Raw genomic sequence first — 20,016 nt, 5'->3', positions numbered from 1 at the left:
ACAATTTCTTGAGAATTTGAAATAATATAATATAATATAATATAATATAATATAATATAATATAATATAATATAATATAATATAATATAATTATTGGATTTAAACTTTGACTTACTTGACTTATCTGCATAGGACGTTGTGTCCCTTTGCCCTAAACTTATATTATACTATTATATATTTGTTTAACAGTTTTATAAAATTCATACAATTTTATCATGAAAATAACACAATTTGATCAGTTATGTAAGCCTCTAATTCCTCTAATTTAGAAGATAAATTAATTTGATGAACGTTTTATTTTAAACCGCCCAATGAAAGCAGATATGTTATTTTAAAAACGTTTAATTGAATAACATTTAAATGTCGGATTATATAAAGGTAATGAAAACGTTTTAAAACGTTTTGTGTGAAAAATCACTATAACAATTTTTTTTAATGTTTTCCAAATGTTACTGTAAACTATTTTTGCAAACATTTTTGCCCAATATGCGGCCATATATTTTTCAATTCAATTCAGTTTTTCAATTTAATTCAATTTGTTTCCATCAAAAATACAAATTATAGGTTAATGAATGCGTCTTACTTGTTGAGAGTGAAATTTTACAAAATAATGCATGCGTACCGAGATGTTGGTGCGTCCAATGCACGAGCCCCGATGGGGGAGTGCATTAGACGCAGCAACCTCTCAATACAAGTGGTTATGTGGTTCTAAGAGTGTATGAAGAATACTTAATTAACACCAAAATATTTTTTTTAAACAAGATGGAGGAGATGCAACAAAAGGAAAATGCCTGCAAAAGTGTTGAACCACCTTACAAAAAATAAACACACACCCCCTACACCCCCCCCACATAACAACAAAGTGCGGAGGCCTAACAAACAAACATAAATATATCAGTGTTGTTAATTTACCGGCAAATTAAAAAATGGCAGTTAATCAACCGGTAATTAAAGGTCAGGTATATTGCTCGGACAACATCATATCATTGGCAAGGTGATATTATGAGGAAAATGAAAATGACTCTTTATGGGGGAAAATAAGACGTTTAAAATCGATATTCCGCCAACATAAATTATAGATTGCAATACAATAGTCGTGTTCACACATTCGGATATAAGTGAGTTATTACCGGTAATAAGCGACTTATAACCGGTATTAGTGACTTATTACCGGTATTAAGTGACTTAAATCCGACTGTGCGAACACGGCTATAATCACACAGGGAAATCAGATACATGAGCGTGTGGACTTAACACGGTTTATATGCTAGTCTCAATTGAAATTATAACCTCAAATTATTTATTTATTTTTAGGCCTAATATTTCTCATGATATTGGTATACATAAGGATTGTAATATCACAATTTACTAATATATAAAAAAGAAGCGGCTGATTTTATCCATATGTTTAAAAAACATTAATTTGTAATATTTAATTTCGAGTTTTTTCTCAGCCCTGGTCCTCATTGCATCAAGGAGGCAACAGGGTAGAAGACAAATCAGCACATTTTTTTATCCCAAAAAGAGAAAATGACTTGTTGTAAATAAAAAAAAGAAAGCAAGAAACAGCAAAGTAAGAAAGTTAGACACATAATAAAACAAATAGGCGTAAATAACCAAGAAAATGTAATTGAATACATGAATCCAAAACCCAGCCAAGTCCATGGGAAGTGATTTTGAGAAAAAAAACCTGAGTATCATTTTAATTTACCTGGTCAATATGGTAAGTTGTACGTGCAAATGGGCGGGTTAAACTGTACTAGGTATGACGTTTAGCATTTCAGGGACTTCGTGGGGTTCATTTTAAATTCTGGACTTGGGTGGTTTTTTGAATCATATACAAAGACAATAATGTTGGAATGGGATTGCCAATAGTAAGATAATACAAAATAAAGCACACATGTATAATGTTGATAAGCATTCTGCCATGTAATATAAACCACACACTTTCCTTGATTAAACCCATTTTTTTTCAAAAGTCACTCTCCAGCAATGAATGTGCTACAAGTGGACTTTTATACATACTGGATTTCAATCAATGTGTTACAAGACTCAAATCATGGACTTGGGTTGATTCTTTCATACATGCTATTTTTCACATGCTCCATAGACAGGAGCTAGTATTCCATCTGGAAAAGAGACGAAGTAGGAGAGTTGGCCCAGTCGTGGTGACATACTTTGATTTTGCTGACGACATTGCATTGTTGTCTGAGGAAATACACCAAGCACAAGAACTGCTTCATAGAGTGGAGACTTCAGCTGCTAAAGTGGGCCTGAAGATGAATGGAAGTAAAACACAGTATATGTCCTACAATAACAGAAGAGAAAACATCACAACAAATGAGGGTGTAGTACTAGAGGAGGTAGATGACTTCAAGTACCTAAGCGCTTGGATGAAAAGCATGGAGGGCGTGCAGTAAACTTAAGAAAATCTGGAGGTCAACTATTACCAGGAGTTTCAAGCTCCGAATCTTTGCTGCAACACTGGAGTCGGTGCTGCTTTATGGTTGCGAAGCATGGACCATCATCCCTAAACTTGCAAAGGGTCTTGATGGCTGTTACACCCGCATGCTAAGAACTGTTCTGAATGTACATTGGAAGGAACATATGTCAAATGCAAACCTATATGGAGATATTCCCAAAATAAGCCACAAGATCAGGGAAAGAAGAACACGGTTTGCTGGCCACTGTTCCAGAAGCGAGGAGCCCGCATCAAAAATATTTCATTGGATACCCAAGCATGGGAGGCGGAAACCTGGAAGACCTGCTCTGATCTACATTGACATTCTGGAAGATGACACTGGACTGGAGGCAACAGACTTCAAGACAGCTATGGAGGACAGGAAGTTGTGGAAAGCCATCACAGTTCGAGGACACCACTCGAATTAAGCAAGTAAGCAAGCAATAGACACAGAGGATGAATTTGAGTTGTTCTTTTATACATATGACAGGCCTATGTATAGCGACACTTTCCCATGCTTAAATCAATTTGGCCAATGTATGGACTTGGGTGGGTTTTGTATTCATATATTCAATTGCAAGTATGGCAAGAGAAGTCCTATCCTATATCCATTTTGCCCACAAGTTAATGACACTTAACACAATCCAAAGCTCATCGGTAAAGCCCATTCCCTAATCAAGTTCGTTATTTTGTAAGTAATCATTGTGGAATCCATAATATTCATCCATGGTACGTGTACTCCTTTTCAATCGTTGAATTGCCAAACCTCCTCCGTGGGCAAAGTGAAAAACGGGTACATTTCTTCAAAAGTTTTGAGCTGATTGTGAAATATTTCTTTTGGTTTATTAAAGCTAACAAATAAAGGTTTCTTTACATACCAAAATATATTTGATTAACTGTTCAAAAATAGGAGAAAAAGAGGTTGCCATGAGGGTTCTGTTTTTATTGGGACACCCTGTCTACGCACCTGACTCACGAGCACGACATATCAAGAGCAACAAGCGTGACCAAATCCTCACACCATTGAAAATGATAGTAAGTATTAAAGCCATATTATAACATTTGCTGAGGAGGACGCCCTGAATACTTTTCAAAATTCTGTTCTTTTACACGATTATATTGTACTTTATTAAATCAACATATCCTGAAATAAATCAAGCCCCTAGGTGCTGAAGTTTTATCCAAATCCGAGATGTTGAATAAAAGGCAGGAACCGTCGTTGTTACGATGGAAATATTAGTCTAACGCATACGCGATGTTCATAACACTGTTAGTGCATGGCGTGCGGGACGGTGATCTACACAACAAAAGATCGTACCGTAACATAACGGAAGGAGTGATACGTATTGGCGCCATTGGCGCTGGTAGTAAATTCATTTTTTTTGTTTTTTTGCTTTGCCTTAGTTGTTCGGTTCAAACTTAAAAGGTGATATATCTGACAGAAAAAGCAAACATTTTATGGCTAAGAAATACTAATCTATTTTGTATGAAAATGTTATAATTATGGCTTTAATTGAATAGTAAAATTATTACACATGGAGGAACAAATTGTGAAAGTATTTGACGACGGAACAAATATTTTTCGACGGAAACGTTAACAATATAATCACAAAGTTGAACAAAATATATAATTTTGTTGCACAATCTCGTGTTGTTTACCGCCTTTGCATTCAAATGTAAAATACCAGCCGCTGTGTCAATAGTCACTTCGAGACTTACTGTTTACAAGCTGTTAGGTGATCAAGTGCAAATGTGATCAAGTACGTATTTATATATTATAGTCGAAGCATACTGTTCACGGAATATGTTATATCGTAACATGATAACATAAAACGGCTGCTCTAACCGGAAGCAGCCGTCAAGGTGCAGGAATTGGTCCGTCAATTTGAGAAAGTCTTAGCACACAACTGTCATTGAGGTATGTAACATCAACCAAAAATATTATATTTGTTCACAAGAATCTTTCAATTATCCATTTATAGTTATATTACGCTTTAGTAACATGTCAAAATTACTTTTATAATATAAAATTTAGATGACATTATACAGTCAATATAATGATCTATTGATTTAAAAGGAAGATAATCATAATATCAACAAGTATCAACAAAGCGAATGATTTTACAACTTTTCGTTATCAAGAGCTTTTTCAGTCGCCTCGTACAACGATTCTTCTGGAGCCTGCATCGCTGCGTGCATCTGTAAAAAGACAAGAATGATTGTTTAAGATATATTTATATTCTTTTTATTTTTCAAATGCATGAAAACGGAAGCAGATACGGGACACACATAACGGGTGCAAATGCTGCTAATTACAGACAGCTGTGCTTTGAATAGACTCCTCGGGACAATGAACAGCGATAAAGAAACGAGGAGGAGAGTGGGAGGTTTAAGCAAAATACGGAGAAAGAGGACCGAGATTATCGAGTGTATAACGAGAAAAAAAGGCGAAACACGAGTCAGAGTATTGTCAGATCTTGTTATGTGAGATTTACTTATAGAAAGTCTCCGGTAATCACAACATTATGCCTTATATGTTACAAAAATAATAATCTTTCTAACGTAATTTGATAATTATGTTTTCTTACATATAAGACATAATGTTGTGATTGTCGGACACTATTCATTCAACTTAATACAGAGGTGTAGCAAGTAAGTGGATAGGGTAGACAAAGTGCAGGGCCCCCAGGGTTCAGCCGCGTTCAGGCCCAAGCAAAAGCGAATATTAAATGGACAAGGGTTATGGTTGATAAAGAAAATTAAAAGGGCCCTGCACTGCACTGCTCCTTGTCCATGGATCCCCGAAGCTCTTGCATTGACTTCGCATTTTGTTTATAAGGCTACGGATGACTGTTAATGCTTGACAGTATCTTACCGATTCCATTTCTAGAAGATCATGCAACATGTTAACGATGCTTGTGAAGGATGGTCTTTCACTTGGATCAGCTTTCCAACAAGACTCCATGATAGTGTATCTGTTTCGCAATATTAATATAAAATACACATTATATACAATTGCGTAAGCTCAAACGTACAGTTAACAAACAATAAATAGAAAGATTTAAGCTGCCAGGAGAGAATTTCAGAGGCTCCTATTGGCTCCCTCCTCAGGGGGTAGTGGTGTGTGAGATACTGAGATCAGTGTTTCTACTCGAATTGCCATTTGATTGATTTGATTTGAGCAAACTGTTATGTAATATCTCCATATAATAGTTATATTCTTCTGTCGCACATACATAATATAACAGAGTGACGTCACTTGTATTTACATACTGCATTTACATTTGGCAGTGTCTATACGGTATTTACATAACTATTTGGTGTTAAATGTCATTAAGGGGCTATTTCTACTTGATAGCAGCTGGCCGTGTTCATGCTCTGTGAGCACAAAGTTCCTTCTAGTTACAATAAGTATTAATATAATAATGAGCATTGCGGTCATTAAAATAAGGTGAAGTAAAACTCGCCCCGAACAGTGTCTACATGCCGAATTATTACCCTTCTCCTTTTTTCATTGCCGTTTGGGCCTGCATTCACTTGTTACATACATACATACATACATACATTTAATTCTTATAAGGCGCAATATCCAGTATGATCAAGGCGCCATACAAAATACAACAAATAATACCACATGAAATATAATACAAAGCAAAAATACAAATTCAGATTAAAACAAATGAGTTTTCAGGAGTTTTTTGAAAACTGCAATTGAACCGGCATTTCTTACATGCTGCGGAAGTGAGTTCCAAAGTGATGGGCCTGCAACAGAGAAGGCTTGTTCACCTATACATTTCTTACTATACGGTATTGCAAGAAGAGTCTTGTCTGTTGCAGACCGTGTAACCGGAGCCGTTGAAGGACGAATTATGTGAGCAAGTAAGTTGGCAAGATATTCAGGACCACAGTCATTGAGACATTTGTAAACATGAAGACATATCTTAAATTGAATACGTTTTGTGACCGGTAACCACGATATCTATTATAGATATTGGTGGATAGAGACAGAAGACGTTAAGAGAACCACTGGGGTTTGAACCCACGAGCTAGAGCAAGAGTACAGCGTATTAGATGTGTTTTACTACTCACATTTCTAGTGGGCAATGCGTCGGACACGGCATACGCATTCCAAGTTTTAACCCACTTACAACGTCCTTGGTATCTGTACCTGGATATGGTCTTGCACCTGTTTAAAAACATAATGATTATATTGGTATAAAACAGTACACATACATTATACGTAAGTATAACAATAATTATATAAGAAAAAACAATTATATAAGTTTAGTAAATGTATTATACTAACACGAATGTATTAAAATGAAATCTAGGGTAACTTTGATTTTTCATTTCTTACGTAATGGACAATTAATATGCCTATCAGCATGCATCTCGGTGAAATTAGAGTATCAATCAACATTATCTTAAACATTCAAATCTAAAAAAAATCCCGAATACTTTATGGCTGCGCTGATTTTTCGTTGATCCGACTAATACCCGAGAAATGAGAAATAACGGATAATCGAAGACGGATAATCGAAGTCGCCCGACCTGGATGACGAAACTGTCTAAACAGTGAGTAGAAATTTGATTTGTCTTCATAAATGTTGAACTTTATGACTTTTTACACTCCTGATGAATCTGTTCACAGAAGTATTTGACTATAGCAAGAAAAATCAACATACAAATAACACCTTCCTACGTATTTCGGTGGCCTCATGCCAGAATTTGTTAAAGAAAGTCTCAGCAATCACAAAATTATGCCTTTAAATGTTAGAACAAATAATTACCAAGCGCGAATCAAACTCATATTACCATAAAAAGGAATAAATATAGCTGTCTCTCAACACGCGATATTCAAAATTCCCTGGCATCGAAATTGTCTGGTGCAATGACGTCACAGTAATGGCGACAAATGAGCACAAATGACGTCATTGCCCTAGACAATTTCGCCGCGGGAATTTTGAATATCGCGTGTTGTGAGCCGGCTGGTGTTATTCGTTTTTATGGTGAAAATGAGTTTGTTGTAAATAAAACTATGTGATTCGTATTATGATAATTATTTTTCCAACATATAAGGCATAATGTAGTGATTGCCGGAGTCTTCCTATAAATATATTTTAGAAATCTGAATATGTGACGTGTCATGTCAAAAGGAGACACTTTGGGCAGGTTATCAATTTTGAGGTTTTTACATAATCTTAAATATATAGAGATATTTTACTCTACAACGCCGTTTTCCCCAATGAAATCGGAAATTCCCAAGTGAAGATATTGGGTTCGTAAGTTATGTTATTATAAAATTGGAAATTGAGATATCGGCCTTTAAAAATATTATTGACAATGTTGAGAGTAGGAATTACCTTGAAAAATGTCTCAAAAAATACAAGATGCCAGTTATATTCCGGTGTGAAACTATCAGACTATATTTTTAACATTAATAACATCACAAATTCGCAACAAATCCAAATTGTGAACAAATCACCCAGGGCAGATTTGTGGCTATTTCTCCATTTACGATCCTGTCCAAAAGTATCTCCTTTTGACATGACACGTCACATATGTTCATTTGTCAGCATACCTAAAGTGATAATCTCCCATAGAAGTATACCAAACGACCATACGTCACTTTCTGTTGTGAATGCACTCTCAACTAAAGATTCCAAAGCCATCCAACGAATGGGAAGTCGTAACTAACAAGGAACACACAGACAAACAAACAAACAAACAAACAAACAAACAAACAAACAAAAATCAAGTGTAATTAGTTATTGGAACACATAATTGTGATCATGTTTGTTTTTATGAATGTGAAGACACTAAAAGTCTAAAATAAATATATATCATTGAACCATAACTATAATCCTGTCCAGTCATTGAAGAATTAAATAACAAAATTAAACTACAGTGTGTATATTAAATATTAAGATTTTTTGAACACTATACCCAGCAAACATTACTTAACTGGGCCAATATTGGGCCTCGTAATTGGGCCAATAAATGTGGGCACAACGGCATTGAACTCTTTTGACTCTCACGTTCTTACCCACACACTGGCATTTTCAGCCAGAATATAAAATTGTCTAGCTTAGCACCAGTACTGGCCCAGTTTTGGACTTTATTGGCCCATACTGGCCAGTACTGCAATGTTTGCTGTAAATTACCTCTTCACGTTGGCGCTGGTAAACCCTTACATTGATGACGTCACGAGCTAACCCAAAATCAGAGACTTTACAAACAAGCTCATCATTGACGAGTACGTTACGAGCGGCCAGGTCACGATGTATACACTGCAAGAAACAATATCAAAATATGTGTACTTCAACCAATGAACACCATCACTATCGTTATCATCATCATCATCATCATCATCATCATCATCATCATCATCATCATCATCATCATCATCATCATCATCATCGTTATCATCATCATCATCATCATCATCATCATCATCAGCATCATCATCATCATCATCATAATCATCATCATCATTATCATCATCAATATCATCATCATCATCATCATCACCATCACCATCATCATCATCATCATCATCATCATCATCATCATCATCATCACAATCATCATCATCAATATCATCAGCATCATCAGCATCATCAAAGAATACATCATAGTCATCATTATCATTATTATCTCACAGGTAATTACAGACCTTACCTTTTGTGAGCTAAGGTACTCCATTCCCGTTGCAGTTTGCCTTGCAAAGGTGATCAACTGCATCAACGATAAAGATGCGCTAATGCTGTGAAGATTGTCATATATATTATCTTTCTTCGTACTTCGACTTTGTCTCAAGAATGTCTTCAAGTCACCGTTGCCCATATATTCGACTATGACATAAATAGGGTCTGTAATGAATGACAGAGATAAAAAGAATTTATCGCGTCTGATGTCACTGTAGTCAATTACGATCCTTGATTGGTTTACACAGGTTAATAGCGTGTAAAAGGAAGACCGATTTATATGGTGCCAATCGGAGAAAAGGAATAGCAGAGAATGGTGAAAAAATCACGTACATTTACAAGGCAAAAAGCAAATTTTCTAGGCATTGTTGACATGGTGCCTTCGCGAGAAAAACTTTCCTACTATAAAGACCGAACTTTTGAGATGGTTTGTATGTTTGAAGGTGCAACATTAACAATACGCCCCCGGTTATACCGCCGCGATCATAAATTCGTTTTAGAACAATTAGAGCAATTTGTGGTTGCCCGTTTGATAGGTGAACATGATGAAACAAACACGCATATTCAACACAGATGTTTTTTATAAAATAAAAAAAAAGACACCCTCTATAATCAAATGACTGAACAAATTTGGAAAGTCTTCTTAGTCCTCGGTGTGTTGTCTGTGAACAACTCTTCTAATATTCCAATAACTACTGCATTGTTGCAGGCTTTCGTGTCTTTTTACTATTTGCCCTAGTGGGTGTATAATTTGCCACTGGGTTAATTTCAAATTCCAATTACCAGTATTATAATGCACATTTTTTGCTATTTGCCCTAGGGTCAAGTTTTTCATTCAAATCAATACATACCTTTTTCTGTGCAGTATCCTAAGAGGCGAACGACATTAGGGTGTGGTTCTAGAATTTTCATCAGATCGACCTCTTGAAGCAATTCTTCCCGATCAGAAGATGACGCATCTTCTACAGAGGAAATTTAAGATTGACTGTAGGGTACGAAGTTACCATGACAGAGTACAATCCTCTCCTCCATGTGGTCTCCATGGGGAATTTCACATAATAATAGAATAAGACTTGTGGTAGGAATGAATGGTTGAGAATCGATTCAGAGACCTGTCCCTTTAGCATTTGAGAATTATCCTCCAACGTGGCTGTCATTTCAATTGTTATACCTTTCCAGTTGGTTTATAGATCGTCTAAGATAGCAGGTCCTTCACAACCATTCATACGTATCACCTGTTTATAGTATTATCATGCGAATCCGTGGAGGACTCCTGGTGGACCGAATTTTATTTAAATGAGGATGAGAGACGTCGTATTAGATAGGGTCTATTGCATAGGGTCTAGACTACGGTTGTTTGATGGTATCTAGGACTGTTTTCATTTTTAAACAAAGTTGAACACTGATGGCGCTATTTATCTTAAATATTACATCTTTACAAGGGTAGACACTTGTATAATGACAATAAAACATCAGAATAATGGGAAACAATTACCAAAGAAATTTTCTAAAAAAATATCTATCATGAAATTAAAGGAATAATTCTTATTATTGGGCTACATAGAATTTAAAATATAGGTAAATAGCGCCCTCAATTTGCACACAAAAACACAATTTATAGAATAAGAATTACCACAAAAAGGCAGAAAAAGATGAAAATTTTGATAAAGAAACAGAAAAAATCTATGTTAAAAAAAGCTACAAAATATATACTAAGCCAAATAGCCAAAATTACACACACGATTGCTTCAATACTCTACTCTAAATACATGTCAGTAACCAAGCAGTTGTGCAACTGACACAACAGCAAAATACACTGACATTGAACAGCTTCCTGGACAACATCCGCAAGGTTACAAAAAACAAATATTGCTCCAAAACAATAGTTATCAAGCTTAATCTATAATACACTTAATAACAACAGATGGCGCTATCAATGCAATAAAATGATTTGATCATTTTAAGACCAGTTGTAGAATTATTCATATGATCATTTTAGTGAGGTGACTAGGTTGTGACAACGTACCTTTTAATGTTTTCACAGCCACGTCCGTTTCTCCATTAATTCCCATGATTCCTTTGGCTTTTGCTAGTAGCACCTTTCCAAATGCTCCATGCCCAAGTTCTCTCATTATTTCTAGTTTACTTCTTGGAAAAGCAAGACTAGCTGTAACATTTGCGTAAGTTGTTGAGTCGTCATACGTCTTTTGCACTTGTTCAGATTTGACCATACCTTTAAGGATACATGCAATAATAATAATATACATTCTGTTTTATTTACCATATAATAAGTTCCTTTTATTACTAATGAATATACTTTTTATATGTTTAAAAACCTTCGTGGAAAGCAAAACAGCTCATGCAGTACATTTTGTACCATAAAGCTGTATGCATATGTGTACTTCCTCAAGACTGAGGACATGCAGTAAAGTTAAAGGGATCAGTCGGTCGTGTTATGTTTTGTCCTATTATCATTGTTTATGAACAATAAACATAACTAGTTCGTTTAAAGTACAAAAAAATCTCCTTTATAAAGATTAAAATATCTTTAATTTTCCTGGTATCGGGGGGGGGGGCAATCATTTTCGATCATTTCTTGACGTCACTAAAGCTCAAGTATCGATACAGCCGAGTGGGCAATGCTAGTTTTCCGTATGGAGGTTATCCACTTCACTCATGTGTGACTTCTAACAAAAGGAGCTGATTCCCGTAGTATTCCTCATTCAAAACAATTCAATGCATGACCTCGAATCTACCTGCATGACATTGGCGGGCTATTTTGAAACAGTCATGGCTGTTTTCAATTTTCTTGTTCCGTTTCGCGCTGATTTCCGTGTGTGCAATGTGACATCACTACAGCCTAAGTATCGAAACATAGCGACCTCCACTGATGACTTTAATTAAAAAATTACACTTATTAGCAAAAGTGTTTGATTCTAACAATACCGTCAATGTAACTAGAAAGGCAAGTCCTTTCTAAAAAATCGTCCGGCTGTTTTCTTAAATCCTGGTGGTGTTGATAATTACAGCCCGAACACAAACATGATCATCAAATTTTAAGCAATCATGTTAACCGAATTTTAAATATAATTTGTATACTATCCTGCCTTATTTTTACCTGAATGCCTCGAGGGAATATTGTCGTTGGAATTCGTTACTCTATCATTTGATGTGTGCCTGTCATCTAGCTCTGTAACGACGCTGTAATAACAAGGTTAGAAAAAATTCTACCAATTTTAAATTTCTGATCAAATATTTCAATACGAATGTATCAAAGTTGAACGTCTTACCAGCCTATCTATAATAAACGTCAAGCAGCATTTGAAGCTCATGAAACCTCAAAATGGCGCCAGTTGCGTAATGAGGTGAAGAGAGAAATTGAGAAAGCTAAAGTGAATTATAATGCAAACAGAGTGAGAAAGTTGCAAAAGACTGAACCTCGTAAATGGTATCAACAAATCAAGTGTATGCTTAATTCCAGCAATTCTGATCTTGACATGCACATCCCAGGAGTGGATAGGGCTAACCACAAGGCAATGGCTAATGCCATTAATTCCAAGTTTGTGAGCGTGTCCTCCCATGTTAATCCCTTGGATCATTCTGAGCTTCCAACCTTCTTGCCCGCTGTGAAACCTGCCCCGTTCTTTATCCATGGGATGTGTATAGCGAGCTTAAGAGAGTTAAAACTTCTAAATCAAGTGGCCCGGATGGAATTCCTCCCAAAATCATAAAGGAATTTGCTTATGAACTGAGTGGCCCTTTAACAGATGTGTTGAATTGTTCTTTTGAGGAGGGAATTGTGCCACACCAGTGGAAATCTGCCATTGTTGTCCCCATTCCAAAGCAACACCCGCCCAGCATTGATAAAATGAGGCCTATATCACTTACTGATATTTTTGCCAAGGTTGCCGAAGGGTTTGTGGCAAAATGGATTGTGTATGATATTGAACCATACATAGATATTAATCAATTTGGGAATGTCAGTGGTATATCAACATCCCATTACCTGATCAATCTTGTGCACACACTTTTCCAAGGTTCAGACAAACGCAACAATGTAGGAACGGTAGTCCTCACGGATTTCTCCAAGGCATTTGACCTGGTAAACCACAATATAGCTGTTGAAAAGTTGATTGCTTTGGGGGTCCGGGGGGCTATCGTTCCTTGGGTTTGCAGTTTCCTCAATAATCGTACTCAGTGTGTGAGATATAACCAAACCTTATCTGAGTATGCCCCCTTGTGTGCTGGTGTCCCGCAAGGTACCAAACTTGGTCCCATCATTTTCCAGGCTGTCATCAACGACGCTGCTGAAGGTTGCAGTTCTCACTACTGGAAATATGTCGACGATCTCACATTCGTTGAGAACCGTGCGTGTAGTGAGAAAGGCAACCTTCAGTCTGATCTTGATGACTTCCTGGACTGGTCTGTAAGTAACCACCTGAAACTCAACCCTGACAAATGTCAAGCCATTCAAATCTGTTTCATGAGAAACCCACCTTCTCATCCCATTCTGAAGATAGGCCATTCATTGCTTTCTTTTGTTTCATCTGCCAAAGTCCTGGGCATCTTCATACAGCAAGATCTTAAATGGGATGCCCAGGTGGATCACATGTGCAAGTGTGCTAACAAACGCCTCTTCATGCTCCGTTCTCTGAAACGTTTTGGTTTCAACGTTTCGGAGCTGACCACAGTTTACGTTGGTTACATACGTCCCCTGTTGGAATACTCTGATGCCATTTGGCATTCATCGCTCACTGTGAAACAATCAAATACACTTGAGCGGGTCCAAAAAAGGGCATGTAGAATCATTTTGGGTGTTAATTATATTTCGTATGATAATGCAGTTAGTGTTTGTAAGCTAGACTCTCTCTCTGCCAGGAGGGAACAACACTCGCTTAAGTTCGTGCAATCGCTTGCTAAATCAGAGCGTACCAACATGTTGCTCCCTCCAAGTAGAAGTGAAGTCCATGGAAGACAGCTGAGAAATGCAGCCCATATCTCCAAATTGCGTGCACGCACAAGCAGATTTGCTGAAAGCCCCATTCCCTACTACATTAATCTGTTGAATAAGCAGTAGTAGCTTGTGTGCTGGTGGCTTCCCATTGTGCCCTTTTGCATCTCTCTGCTGTTTTTCCATGCCAAGTTGCTTTTTTTTGCTTTATAATTATGTGTATTTGATTTCTTTCATAATATTTGTTTATTGTCTCTTGTATAATGCAATTCGGCCGTTTGGCCGCGATGTTGTGCAGGTTAATAAAATCATATCATATCATATCATAATACAACTCATTTAATTAACCATACCTCATGTAGTGAGAGTGCCAACATCTGTACGAAAGTCACTTGTTATGGAAATAATTTACATATAATGCGCACAATTATTATCTTTAATGTCAATCATTGACTCAACTGCGTCATTGAATATCTCTGATTATAACGACAATCATGCATGCGTGGTCACAGACAGATATAGGGATATGTGATGTGAAAATGCAACTGCAATTTAGGCAGATGTAGGGTAATTTGCCGTAGAAGTGACGTAATAATCGGATGAACTACCATAGCAATAGATGAATACAATTTTTGAGTAGATCGACCTGTACTAGAAGCAGATTGCACTAAGCACCTGTGTATGTCAACAAACATAGATTGAATACAATACCGCTCTTTTCAATGATGCTAATCTTACTTATTATGAATAATTGTCATACAGTCTTTCTTTTCCAACCGCCATCAGCTAATTATTTCTTTAGTATTACGTTATTTTATTTACCTATTACGTATATCTTCACACAGCGGAGAAATTCCTGAAATGGAAACAATAACAATATCAGTCCTAATTTAGGAATGAATAGTTATGTAATGCTACCGTATATGAAATATTATTAACAAAACTATGAGGATTATATTACGGCACAACATCTTTTTGGTCCTATAGCGCTATCGGTGCCCGAAGCGGTACCGATGGCACTTTTTATCGTACCCTGAATATTTGTACAGTGCATTTGTTTTTTATTTAAATGAAAAACAATAACATTATGCAACTGTTAACTATTATGCTTGATACAATTACTATATTTCCACGGAGTGATGTTAAGAGTCATCGGTACCTAACCGGGCACCGATAGTTCTATTGGACCAAATTGGACGTGGTGCCTAAAGGTAAACGTAGTAATGTTGGTCGAAGCAGCCAAAATATCGATTTTCATTATCTAAATCAATAAGTTATTGAAAATTACACGTTGATGTTACAGTGTTGTTGTTTCACCCCTCTTAACAACATAACTCAAGAACCACAGGACCAACAAAAGAATAACTGAATTCTTCTACACACTTGCTATGAACTGAGCAATGCAATATTTGCCAAACCTCATCACCATTCGCAAGATGCTGCGAACTACCAAATCGCAATAATTTAAAATAAAAAAAGCGCAGTGATTTATAGTGCGCTACGCACAGGCACAACGCCTAGACGTTGATCCACAAGCCTCAGCACACTTTACAACTAAATAGTTGCTATCCTCAATACACATTTTGTTTTACTTTTTGGCCCGTGTATGGTTGTGTACAGATGATTCAATCGTGCACTTTTTTTCGTTTATTTGTATTATTTTGATTAAATGTTAATTATATCTAAATTATAATATGATACATACCTACTTGGTACATACCACTCGGGTAATATTGTCCATGCCACCTTTTCACGAAGATGATTGCAACAATTACCAATACAATAACTACTACTAAAATTAAGACAGCTACTAACGCTTTAAGTCCTCCAGATAAACCACCTCGTTCCCTCGAAGGCACTAAGGTGAGAATAAAAAGTAAAAAATACCATTTTGTTTCAGTTGATAGAAAATTGGCTTAGCATAGGTTTTACATTTAATCACTCAACATTTCATGAATAACATTTGTTCGTAAAAAGTAATTTTATTATATATGGAAATACGGTATTGCAAACTTGGAAGACAATGTCATGTGAACGTTATAATTTCCTTGAACAAAGTTAAATACACAAGATACACTCTTAAAACAGCGTGGTTCAATTAAGCCCGTAAGTAGTCAACTATATGCACCTTACCGCTTGATTTTAGTCAAATTTTAACCACAATAAGTTGAAATTTGACCACACTTTAAGGGTAAGGTGCATAGTTGACTACTAACGGGGTCAATTGAACCACGCTGTTTTAACAGTGTATACGATTACTTTGGGTGCCGTCCATCTAACGTCATGTAAATACTTCAGGTACTCTTTGCTAGTATTATTGTTGTTGTTGGGTGTTTTTTTTTTTTTTAGCAAGAACTCTTTTCTTATATAGCTTTACCTCTGTCAACTTTCAAAGACATTACTGTTTACATCGTATCTTACCAGTGGAGGACTGTGTAGTATAAATGGTCGTCTCGGCGAACGGGGTTCCCGTCTGGGTGACAGACGTTTGGACCGTAGAAGCAGTAGCAGTTTCGTTACGGCTAGATGAGTTTGAAGTTGATTGCAATGTCGAAGGTAATGAAGATGTAACCATCAACCTGCCAGATGTTGTCGTGTGTATTTCTGTAAGAAAGAAAGAGTATTTAAAGTGGTACACATTGGGAGCTATTGGGCGGAGACAGTTCGTCAAGGACGGATTCTGTGACGAAGACTCTGTAAACAGTTTGAAACTCTAAACTTTTGATTATATGGATTATATGCTAAATACAGTTTTGGAATAGTTTGTCGTTTCTCGAATAAACTGTCCACTGTTTACAACATATTGAAAATAAGATGGTAGAATATCTATTGCACTATGCTGATGGAAAACAATAATAATCTGGAAGGTTGCGGGTCGATTCCAAAAATAATCAATAAATGAACACTAATTCTTACCCTATCCATAACTTTAAACTTCGTTGTAACCCCAACCTATTATGATTATTATTAGAACACATTTATAAAGACCATAAACATAAAAAAGATCTCAATGCGCTAAAAAACATATTAAAAAAGCAGCAATAAAGAGTACTCGTTACAATGCAAGATCAAGTAAATAATGTGGAAAGAAAACATGGCAAAAGTTTCACAAGGAATGCAATTCAGTACAGGTGTGTTTTAGCTGCGATTTGAATTGAGTAAAAGTGGGTAATTTGCGGATCTGTTCCGGAAGTGAGTTCCACAGTATTGGGGCGGCAACAACATAGGTCTTTGTTCGGGAACGGACAATTTGGAGATGATCATTGTTACCTGCCCTAAGACCACGAGGTGGAATATAAGGACTAATCAGTTGAGACAGGTATAAAGGAGCATGCCGTGGAACGCCATGTACTTGAGGAGGGGCATTTTGAAGTAAATTCTTTCCTCAATTGAAAACATATGAAAACATTTGCACTTTGGGGGTTAAAATGACCAAATATGAGGTTAATTTGGTCAGAAATCCACATATAGCCGTCAACATTGGGAGAAGGATTGTATGGACCATCCCCGCTGGCAAAATATTGGGGGGGGGGGGGTATCATCCCTCCCCCCGGATCTACGCCTATGGACTACTGGGGTCTCTGGAACAATATTCCAATACCCGTACATTAATATAATAACACGGTTATTATTTACTTCTTCGTTATCCATGTTTATTTATATTGATATTAAGCAATAACGAAGGAAAGCAAAATCAAGTTAATGGAAATGTCGTCATTTTAGTCTAACTATCTCTGTTCGTCTTGTTTGTCTGTCTCTTTTTCTGTCTGTCTGTCTCTAGCTAACTATCTAGATCTGAGGTATCGTACATGGATTAACGAATTACGAAACATCAGATGTGTCTAATGTAGGGCATATTTCCTTTACATGCGGTTTTGATAATGGTCAGCGAAATAAATATGTATATAGTTATTTCATAATAACGACATCTATGTGACCTGTCACTATGGACCACAATGGCTTCATCTCAATGGTATAGTTCAGTAACCTCAATTAAACAATAATAGGGCAAAGTTTCGCCTCAAGTTGCAGAGTATGAGTTTTTGTACCCAAATTTTCAAAGGCATTCAATGTATTGGGGTTAAAGAACTATGCCCTGATAGATGAACATGTTGTGGATCCTAGTGTGTCTTTCTATATAGGTTATTCACCTTGGCTTTCGGAAAACAGTGCAAGAAGTAGAAGGCATACCAGTAGCCGGAGTATGTTAGGCATATCCATGTTGATGTGATGAAAGAGTTTGCTTTCGTATTTATAAAAGTGGCTTCCTGTTATCTGTAACGAATATGAACAAGAATATGTTTATTCGCAAATGGTAGATTATGTTGTGTAATGTACATTAATTCCAAGTTTTGACAAAACATCCTATTTTGAAATTCTGTACAGTTAGTAACCGTTCAGCTCAAAGTTGTGTGCAAACAGTTATGACGCAGATATTCTTGTTGCGCCCTGTTCTTACTTCGACTAAATAGTCGATATCTATCGATTATTTATAATGTTACAAAGCAATCCTTGTATGGAATAAAGGATTTGTTACGTTTGAGTGATCTTACACTATTCTCTCTTTGGCGGCAGTTTTGAAAACAAATATTGCGGTGTGTGAGTTTCATCATTTGAAATGCCGGCAGATATTTATTTGTCATGTTGAAGTATAGAGTATTTGAAAAAGTATTTGCAAGCCATATCCTCTTTAATATATTCATTTTGGGGTAACAAATGTTGTAAAAGTCACATTCAGCGTTTCAGTTCTAAATCCTAGCCTAATTTTTGCATTTCGTATGAACGAATATATGAATTCTCTTCTCCAATATATTGCGGCTGGACGATAGTTATAATTATAAGGCCTTTGCGCTGTGAACTACACATGCCCAGTTACGTCCATTTTCAATACTATCGCGCCAAAAGAATCAACTATTTTAATGAAAATGACATAGTACGTAGGTGACATTGTATTTAATGTATTGAAAACGTTTCAGGTACACTGTTGATTTTATATTTTAATGCCGTCGTCCAGTGCATCGAACAAAATAAAACTATCCTTAGCGTATCAACATCAAAAGTAGTAGTATCGTAAATGGACTACAACAATCTAAATCACAAAATTGAATCAAAATATTTGAATACACAGCCCTTATACATTGTGTCCAAGTTGGTATTGTAATATTGAATCTTGAATATTAAACACGGTGAGCGTGTGTATAGTGAGCCAGATTATTTAGGATATAAGTACTGCAAAAACAATTAATCTTTCCATATACAGCCACTATGCTACCAACGAGTGTCACTTGTTCTAAAATGCATCGGTCTCGTTTTAATAAAAGATGAATAAAGGAGATTGCACATAATAATGACTTTTATTCAACATGCAAATAAATTTCAAAACCTACATATTTCTCGCTCATTTTGTGATTTAAAAAAATGTATATGATATATCAAAGAGGCTATCTTACCTTTCTTTTCGATGATCACTACATCAACATCATTCAGTTGTTCCCACTGTGGTGTAATTGTACAGATATGACTGTGACTTTACTACAAAATACAACGGCTGCTGTATGTACTTGCAAGCATTTCCACCTTTAGCATGATGTTAGTGTGCGAATAATATAGTATAAATCAAGATTTCAGACAATTGCGGAACCACTTTTGTAAATAATTTCCGGGGAAATGCCCTGCGTTCCATTTGTTATGTCAAGGGTTTTTTGTTTGTTTTTTCAACATTTACAGTAAAAAGGATCTAAACAGCGATTCAAATTATAGAATAAACTATTGGATTTTTTTTTCAAGTACGGTGGGTCGGTCGGACGGGTTTTTTTCTGGGTGATAAAATTGCCACTAAAAATCACTAAAATCTGAAAGAAATCAGGAGATTTTATTTAATTTTTTTTATTTACTTT

The 20,016-nt window shown here is 36.2% G+C and overlaps 1 protein-coding gene and 1 long non-coding RNA gene across 2 annotated transcripts; both read right to left on the bottom strand.

Moving 5' to 3' along the window:
• Positions 1-4,055: 4,055 nt before the first annotated feature.
• On the bottom strand, positions 4,056-15,968 carry LOC140169623 (tyrosine kinase receptor Cad96Ca-like). Its single transcript, XM_072192905.1, has 11 exons — positions 15,825-15,968; positions 14,942-14,975; positions 12,287-12,369; positions 11,195-11,401; positions 10,020-10,130; positions 9,143-9,333; positions 8,626-8,751; positions 8,043-8,154; positions 6,551-6,647; positions 5,337-5,436; positions 4,056-4,660 (listed from the first exon to the last, which is right to left on the bottom strand). Exons 1-11 carry the CDS (start codon positions 15,835-15,837, stop codon positions 4,583-4,585), a joined length of 1,152 nt encoding a protein of 383 aa, XP_072049006.1. The 5' UTR covers positions 15,838-15,968; the 3' UTR covers positions 4,056-4,582.
• Positions 15,969-16,546: 578 nt separating this feature from the next.
• On the bottom strand, positions 16,547-19,696 carry LOC140168897 (uncharacterized). Its single transcript, XR_011861270.1, has 3 exons — positions 19,570-19,696; positions 18,271-18,394; positions 16,547-16,723 (listed from the first exon to the last, which is right to left on the bottom strand). It is a non-coding gene; the product is annotated as an uncharacterized lncRNA (long non-coding RNA).
• Between the last annotated feature and the right edge of the window lie 320 nt (positions 19,697-20,016).

This window comes from Amphiura filiformis, chromosome 14, assembly GCF_039555335.1.
Source record: "Amphiura filiformis chromosome 14, Afil_fr2py, whole genome shotgun sequence".
NCBI lineage: Eukaryota > Metazoa > Echinodermata > Ophiuroidea > Amphilepidida > Amphiuridae > Amphiura > Amphiura filiformis.
This window is presented reverse-complemented; position numbering and strand designations above follow the sequence as displayed.